The sequence below is a fragment of the Heptranchias perlo genome, unplaced genomic scaffold (assembly GCF_035084215.1).
Source record: "Heptranchias perlo isolate sHepPer1 unplaced genomic scaffold, sHepPer1.hap1 HAP1_SCAFFOLD_198, whole genome shotgun sequence".
Lineage (NCBI taxonomy): Eukaryota > Metazoa > Chordata > Chondrichthyes > Hexanchiformes > Hexanchidae > Heptranchias > Heptranchias perlo.
This window is the reverse complement of record NW_027139214.1, coordinates 381,457-390,322: the sequence shown is the minus strand read 5'-3', so window position 1 is coordinate 390,322 and position 8,866 is coordinate 381,457. Positions and strand designations below refer to the sequence as shown.

The 8,866-nt window shown below is 53.8% G+C and overlaps 1 protein-coding gene across 3 annotated transcripts in view; it reads right to left on the bottom strand.

Annotated features, from left to right (window-relative positions):
• Positions 1-5,095: 5,095 nt before the first annotated feature.
• LOC137309971 (netrin-G1-like) overlaps positions 5,096-8,866 on the bottom strand; it is a 63,647-nt gene continuing 59,876 nt past the window's right edge. For 2 of the 3 annotated variants that reach the window (XM_067977973.1, XM_067977972.1), the window contains 2 exons: positions 6,850-6,984; positions 5,096-5,483 (listed from right to left, as the gene is read on the bottom strand). In XM_067977973.1, coding sequence (XP_067834074.1) covers positions 5,254-5,483; positions 6,850-6,984 — 365 coding nt within the window. In that variant the 3' untranslated portion in view covers positions 5,096-5,253. The remainder of the gene's footprint in view (positions 5,484-6,849; positions 6,985-8,866) is intronic. The other variant, XM_067977974.1, reaches the window with a different exon arrangement.

The following is an 8,866-nucleotide window of genomic DNA, read 5'->3' as shown; positions in this document are numbered from 1 at the left end:
AAGTCATGGTCAAACTGTACAGGGCTCTGGTCAGACCCACTCGAGTACTGTGTCCAGTTCTGGTCAGACCCACCCCGAGCACTGTGTCCAGTTCTGGTCAGACCCACCCCGAGCACTGTGTCCAGTTCTGGTCAGACCCACCCCGAGCACTGTGTCCAGTTCTGGTCAGACCCACCCCGAGCACTGTGTCCAGTTCTGGTCAGACCCATTCCAGTACTGTGTCCAGTTCTGGTCAGACCCATTCCAGTACTGTGTCCAGTTCTGGTCAGACCCACCCCGAACACTGTGTCCAGTTCTGGTCAGACCCACCCCGAGCACTGTGTCCAGTTCTGGTCAGACCCACCTCGAGCACTGTGTCCAGTTCTGGTCAGACCCACCCCGAGCACTGTGTCCAGTTCTGGTCAGACCCACCCCGAGCACTGTGTCCAGTTCTGGTCAGACCCACCCCGAGCACTGTGTCCAGTTCTGGTCAGACCCACCTCGAGCACTGTGTCCAGTTCTGGTCAGACCCGCTCGAGCACTGTGTCCAGTTCTGGTCAGACCCACCTCAAGTACACTGTCCAATTCTGATCAGACTGCACCTTGAGTACCGTGTCCAGTTCTGGTTATGGGAACATAGGAGCAGGAGGATGCCATTCAGCCCCTCCAGCCTGTTCTACCATTCAATTAGATCATGGCTGATCTGTATCTTAACTCCATCTAACCCTTAATACCCTTGACTAACAAAAATCTATCAATCTCAGTTTTCAAATTTTCAATTGACCCCCAGCCTCAACAGCATTTTGGGGGAGAGAGTTCCAGATTTCCACTCCCCTTTGTGTGAAGAAATGCTTCCTGACATCACCCCTGAACAGCCGAGCTCTAATTTTAAGATTATTCCCCCTTGTTCTGGACTATCCCACCAGCTGAAATAGTTTCTTTGTATCTATCCTGTCGAAACCTTTAATCATTTTAAATATTCAATTCGATCACCCCTTAATCTTCTATACCCTGGGAATATAAGCCTAGTGTGTGCAGCCTGGCCTCATAATTTAACCTTTCCAGCCCCGATATAAGAACATAAGAACTAGGAGCTGGAGTAGGCCATACGGCCCCTTGAGCCTGCTCCACCATTCAATCAGATCATGGCTGATCTTTTACCTCAACTCCACTTTCCCGCCCTAATAAGAACATTCTGGTGAATCTGCACTGCTCCCCCTCCAGGGCCAATATATCCTTCCTGAGGTGCGGTGCCCAGAACTGAACCCAGTCTCCAGATGTGGTCTGACCAGAGCTCTGTACAGCTGGAACATCACTTCCTCCCCTTTGTATTCTTTTTTTCATTCGTTCATGGGATGTGGGCGTCGCTGGCGAGGCCGGCATTTATTGCCCATCCCTAATTGCCCTTGAGAAGGTGGTGGTGAGCCGCCTTCTTGAACCGCTACAGTCCGTGTGGTGAAGGTTCTCCCACAGTGCTGTTGGGAAGGGAGTTCCAGGATTTTGATCCAGCGACGATGAAGGAACGGCGATATATTTCCAAGTCGGGATGGTGTGTGACTCGGAGGGGAACGTGCAGGTGGTGTTGTTCCCATGTCCAGTCCTCTTGAGTTAAAGGCGAACATTCCATTTGTCTTTTTAATTGTTTTTTGTACCTGTCCACTGGCGTTTAGTGAATCCTGTACTTGGGCCCCTAAATCTCTCGGCTCCTCCACAGTTCCCGGCTTCTCACCATTTAGAAAATACTCTGATCGATCTTTCTTCGGTCCAAAGTGAATGACCTCACACTTCCCCACATTGAACTCCATCTGCCCCAGTTTTCCCACTCACTGAATCGACCAATGTCCCTTTGCAACTTTCTGCTCCCATCTACACTATTTACTGTGTCACCTAACTTAGTGTCGTCAGCAAACTGAGATACACGGCTCTCTATTCCTTCATCCAAGTCACTGATAAATATAAATTTAACCCTGACTGATTCTTTGTCCTGCCCCAGTTTAATGAGACCAAGACCATGTGGAGCCCACGGTCAACACATCAGACCAGTTACACTTTACCCACTAAACCATGGGCAGGGGGGCTTCAATAACTGATTGCTCGGTCTCTGAAAGGAACCAGGAATGCTCACTAATATTTCACCGTCAATTCCTTTAGTGTGAGCGTGTGTACACTGTTTCTCCATTTTTAGATTAAAGACATTTCGACAAAATGGCATCTGTACTTTGAATAAAACAAATTGCTGGCAATAAACAGCAGAACTGACTCAGGATCCCACCCAAAACGTTGCCCCTCAGATGCTGCCTGACCGGTGCAGAGCTCAGTTGGTAACATGTTCTATTCTGGGACTAGAGAGTTGTGCGACTTGCTGGGGCTCGGGAGTTTGAGCTCATGATCCAAGCTGCCACTCCAGGGCAGTGCGGAGGGAGTGCTGCTTTGTCTGGATTCCCGGGCCTTTTCCTTCACACCTCGTGAGAGGAGGTGAGAAGGCCCCAAACAGCAGGTGAGTGCCTTTATCGCAGGGCTTGTGGGCCCGGAGGAGCAGGAGTGCTTCCCCCAGGCCCAACAAGCTTCCCTGGGGCAACCCCTCCGCCCCTCGATCTCCGACCTCACCACGATCTCTGACCCCCCTACACACAATCACCAACCTGCCCCTACGATCTCCGACCCCCCCACGATCTCCGACCCCCCACCACGATCTCCGACCCCCCACCACGATCTCCGACCACCCCCCCCACGATCTCCGACACCCCCCACGATCTCCGATCTCCTCACGATCTCCGACCCCACCACGATCTCCAACCTGCCCCTACACTCTCTAACCCCACCATGATCTCCGACCACCCCAATGTACATTCTCCGACCCCCCCCCACGATCTCCGACCCGCCACGATCTCCGACCCCCCCTACGATCTCCGACCCCACCATGATCGCCAACCGCCCCCATGATCTCAAACCCCACCATGATCTCTGATCCCCCCGTGATCTCTGACCACCCCCATGATCTCTGACCGCCCCCACGATCTCTGACCCCACCACGATCTCTGACCCCACCACGATCTCTGACCCCCACCACGATCTCTGACCCCCACCACGATCTCTGACCCCTCACGATCTCTGACCGCCCCCACGATCTCCGACACCCCCATGATCTCTGACCCCACCACGATCTCTGACCCCACCACGATCTCTGACCTGACCACGATCTCTGACCGCCCCCACCACGATCTCCGACCCCACCACGATCTCTGACCCCCACCATGATCTCTGACCCCCACCATGATCTCTGACCCCCATACGATCTCCGACCCCCCATGAACCCCCCCACCAACGATGACACCCGAACCCCCAGATGACTCCGGAACCCCGATGACAGCCAACCCTCCCCCCCCAGTGACCCCGCAGCCCCACCGCCCCCCCCGCTCCCGCTCCCTGTCGAACACTGACCTGCTCACATCATCTTCCTTGCTCTTCTCCCTTCCGACTGAGACCAGCCTGTCAATCCGGACGGCCTCTCGGGCCAAAAACTGTCAAAAAAAACCTCAAAGACGTCCTGACGTCAAAATCCTAAGGACGTCCGGGAAACCCGGACTCGGGGAAGTCGCCCCCCGCCGACTTCCGGGCTTGGAGTGAAAATTTAAGCCGTCGTCTTCGATCCCCGCCACAAACTCCGTTCCCTCGCTGCTGATTCTACCCCCTCCCCTCCTCCCTGGCCACTGTCTCCGGCCGAAACAGACACAGCTCTCCCCCTCCCCCTCCTTGCCCCCCTCCCCCTCCTCGCCCCCTCCCCCTCCCCCTCCCCCCCCCCTCCCCCTCCCCCTCCGCCGACTGTCTGGGGTCACGGGGTCAGGTCACTCAATCTCCCAGAGTGCAATGCGGCCCAATCTGTCGATGGCTCCCGTTCAACCAGCTCCTGGAATCAGGGAACCCGGGACCGGAACCGACCCGGGACACTCCCCCCGAACCCCTCAACCCCTTCCCCGAAAGCCCTTCCGCTCCACCCTGAGCCCCCTTCCTGACCCCTCAGCCCCTTCCTAACCCCCTGAACCCCTCCCCCTCCCCCTGAACCCCTTCCCACAGACACACAGTCAGGACCCAGATCAGGAGACCAGGACACTTTCTGCAGCAGCTTTTATTGTTGTCCAGAGTAAAGCATCAAATCCTTTCCTGGATCTTATGACACTTTCCAGAGCTGTAAACTCAGATTCTTTGATGTCAGCACGTTGCAGTTACAGAGAAATCTGTGCACAGGAAAATCATACAAATAAAATAAAACCGTCTCATTCCCCCCGTCGCTGGGAATTACACAGTGAGAGATATATTCATCAACACAAACCGCGATTCATACAAAAACTACATGGAACATTGTGGGATTGCAAGAAAATAACTTCATCTTAATACAAAAGAATCGATAAACGCACTAACACTCTCCACTCACTGCTCAGGATTATTCCCCCATCGCTCTGATGCGCTCCAGGATTACACACAACGGTCACTAAAGCCCAGGGTGTAGGCCGCTCGAAGCCGGCCCACAGATTTCCTCAGGTCACGATGTACCGACAGCAATCCCTCGCAGTGAGGGAGGGAGGGAGAGGGAAGGAGTGACGGAAGGAGTGAGTGAGTGGAGTGAAGGGAGGGAGTGAGGAGTGAGAGAGGGAGGAGTGAGTGAGTGAGGGAGCGAGTGATGAGTTGGGGAGTGAGTGAGGGAGCGAGTGCGTGCATGAGTGAGGAGTGAGTGAGTGAGGAAGTGTGTGTGAGGGAGGGAGTGAGTGAGTGAGGGGCGAGCGAGCGAGGGCTGTACCAGAGCGGGGAACGGCCTCCTCTGAGCTCCACAAATTTTCTGCCATGTTTCCTACATTCCAACAGTGACGACACTTCAAAAGTACTTCATTGGCTGTAAAGCTCTTTGGGACGTCCTGAGGTGGTGAAAGGCGCTATATAAATGCAAGTCTTTCTTTCTTTCTTCTTTCCCAAAGCTGGCCATCCGAGGCCAGGCTGGCGATTGGAGAATGAATATTAGCAGCTCCCTCCCTCCCTCCCTCCCTCCCTCCCTCCCTCCGGCGGGGGGTCTGAAAGTACAGTCCCCACTGACTGCCCATTCCTTCAGGGCTCAGAGATACAGTCGGGCTCGGTGGGTGGGTGGGTGGGCTCAGGCCTGGGTTACAGTTTGCCTTTCCCGGGCCGGAGGGCGGGGACCGTGTTTAACGGGGACGCAGTAAACGCTGGATTCTCCTCCGCTCTTTGCACCTTCCCGTGAGCGTCCGTGGCGCTGGAAGCGGGTCAGAGCGCCGGGCGTCCGTTAGCGGTGGTTAGCAGCGCAGTGAGTGACAGCAGCACCCGGTGTAAGGTGGGGTCCCGGGGGGATTGGGAGACACACCCTCCTGCTTCCTTCCCACACTGGCCTTTCTCACACAGGAGCCCGGTGTAGGGAGCGGGACAGCGACACCTCCCATTGTCCTCGCACACTCCTCCGTTCTGACACCGCGTCAGCAAGTTATCGCACACGCCGGCTGCAAGAGGTCAGAGAAAAGAAACGTCAGGTCACTGAAAATCTCCTGACCTCAGAGATTGTTTGAACTGTCGCCGCTCCCAGTGTTTCACTGTTACACCAACAACTACTTGCATTTATATAGCGCCTTTAACGTAGTAAAACGGCCCAAGGTGCTTCACAGGAGCGTAAATCAGACCAAAATTAACACTGAACCACATACGGAGATATTAGGACAGGAGACCAAAAGCTTGGTCAAAGAGGTAGATTTTAAGGAGCGTCTTAAAGGAGGAGAGAGAGGGGGAGAGGGGGAGAGGTTTAGGGAGGGAATTCCAGAGTTTAGGGTCCAGACTGCTGAAGGCACGGCCGCCAATGGGGGTGTGAAGGAAATGAGGGATGTGCAAGAGGCCAGAATTGGGGGAGCGCAGAGATCTCGGAGGGGTGTAGGGCTGAAGGAGGTTACAGAGATAGGGAGGGGTGAGGCAACGGAGGGATTTGAATGTGAGGATGTGAATCTTAAAATTGAGGTGTTGCTGGACCAGGAGCCAATGTAGGTCAGAGATCACAGGGGTGATGGGTGAATGGGACTAAATTGATGGTTAAATACTGAAGGAGAGACTGAGGGTTAAATTCTGTGTCAAATTATTGTGTCCAATTCTGGGCACCACACTTTAGGAAAGATGTCAAGGCCTTGGAGAGCGTGCAGAGGAGATTTACCAGAATGGTACCAGGGATGAGGGACTTCAGTTATGTGGAGAGACTGGAGAAGCTGGGATTGTTCTCCTCAGAGCAGAGAAGGTTAAGGGGAGATTTAATAGAAGTGTTCAAAATTATGAGGGGTTTTGATAGAGTAAATAAAGAGAAACTTTCCAGTGGCAGGAGGGTCGGTAACCAGAGGACACAGATTTAAGGGAATTGGCAAAAGAACCAGAGGGGAGATGAGGAGAATTTTTTGACACAGCGAGTTGTTCTGATCTGGAATGCGTTGCCTGAAAGGGCGGTGGAAGCAGATTTAATAATAACTTTCAAAAGGGAACTGGATAAATACTTGAAAAGGAAAAATTTGCAGGGCTATGGGGAAAGAGCAGGGGAGTGAGACTAATTGGATCGCTCTTTCAAAGAGCCAGCACAGCCTCGATGGGCTGAATGGCCTCCTTGTGTGCTGTCTGATTCTATGAAATGCTCCTCACTGAACTCCAGTCCCTCCCTTTGCGAGGAGCTGTGCCACTAATTGTTTCTCAGGGTGATGGGGGAACCCAGGAGGGTTCCTTGTCTAAAAGCCTTTGTCTTTCCCCCCCTGGTATCTCTGCTCTCGGATCCACTGCTGACCCTGACACACAGGAGCCAGGCGGAGTGAGGGAGGGTCTGGTGCTGGAACGGTTACTTACCTCGGCAGCCCCTGTGCCAGTAATATCCGGGCAGGCACTTGTCACACTTGGGCCCTGCTGTCCCCTCCTTACAGTCACAATATCCCGTCTCATTACAGCGATCATGGAGTGAGCCATAGGGGTGACACTGACAGTCTGCAGAAACAAGACAACACACACACTGCACATGGCTGTTCCCAATAAAACCCATCGACACAACCTCAGGGACACAAATGACTCGGGCCCAGGACAGGGGACGAGCCGACTCTGGGGGGAAACAAGTCTCCAACAGTTTACAAACAGCGTCAATCGTCCACACACTGATTGGACACGGCCCGTGTTCCACTCCTTGGGGCGACTGCAAAGGATTAATGCAGGTTAACAAGACCATAAAAAGCAAACCAAGCTCCGGGGTTCATTATTAGAGGGAGAGAATTCACAATCAGAGAGGTTATGTTAAACTTGCACAGAACCTTGGTTAGACCACACTTGGAGAACTGTGCACAGTTCTGGTCTCCATATTATAAAAAGGATAGAGAGACACTGGAGAGGGTGCAAAAATTCATCAGGATGATACCAGAACTGAGAGGTTATAAATATCAGGAAAGATTGAACAGGCTGGGGCTCTTTTCTCAAGAAAAGAGAAGACTGAGGGGTGACCTGATAGAGGTCTTCAAAATTATGACAGGGTTTGATAAGATAGACGGAGAGAAGATGTTTCCACTTGTGGGGGAGACCGAAACGAGGGGCCATGAATATAAGACTGTCATTAATAAATCCAATAGGGAATTCAGGAGAAACTTCTTGACCCAGAGAGTGGTGAGAATGTGGAACTCGCTCCCACAAGGAGTAGTTGAGGCGAATAGTGTAGATGGATTTAAGGGGAAGCTCGATAAACACATGAGGGAGAAAGGAATAGAAGGATATGCTGATAGGATGAGATGAAGGAGGGTGGGAGGAGGCTCGTGTGGAGCATAAACACTGGCATAGACCAGTTGGGCCGAATGGCCTGTTTCTGTGCTGTACATTCTCTGTAATTCTATGTGTGGAGAATGGGAAGGAGATGAGGAAATGGAGAGAGAACATTGATGTTAGACAATGGGGGAGGGTAACATTGAGCAGAGGCGAGTGATGCTGCTACGATGAAGGATGTTCGTTTGCCGAGAGTACAAACAACATACAAATTCCAGAAAAACAATGGAGACAGGGAAGCAATGATTATATCGTCACAACACAGGGCTTTCAATTTACCTCAGGGCCAGGCCTCATCGCGAGGGAAAGGTCGGACCGGGTCTGATCTCTGGGGAAAGGTCGGACCGGGTCTGATCTCCGGGGAAAGGTCGGACCGGGTCTGATCCCCGGGGAAAGGTCGGACCGGGTCTGATCTCTGGGGAAAGGTGGGACCGGGTCTGATCCCCGGGGAAAGGTCGGACCGGGTCTGATCTCTGGGGAAAGGTCGGACCGGGTCTGATCTCTGGGGAAAGGCCGGACCGGGTCTGATCTCTGGGGAAAGGTCGGACCGGGTCTGATCTCTGGGGAAAGGTCGGACCGGGTCTGATCCCCGGGGAAAGGTCGGACCGGGTCTGATCTCTGGGGAAAGGTCGGACCGGGTCTGATCTCCGGGGAAAGGTCGGACCGGGTCTGATCTCCGGGGAAAGGTCGGACCGGGTCTGATCTCCGGGGAAAGGTCGGACCGGGTCTGATCTCCGGGGAAAGGTCGGACCGGGTCTGATCTCCGGGGAAAGGTCGGACCGGGTCTGATCTCCGGGGAAAGGTCGGACCGGGTCTGATCTCTGGGGAAAGGTCGGACCGGGTCTGATCCCCGGGGAAAGGTCGGACCGGGTCTGATCTCTGGGGAAAGGTCGGACCGGGTCTGATCCCCGGGGAAAGGTCGGACCGGGTCTGATCTCTGGGGAAAGGTCGGACCGGGTCTGATCTCCGGGGAAAGGTCGGACCGGGTCTGATCTCTGGGGAAAGGTCGGACCGGGTCTGATCTCTGGGGAAAGGTCGGACCGGGTCTGATCTCTGGGGAAAGGTC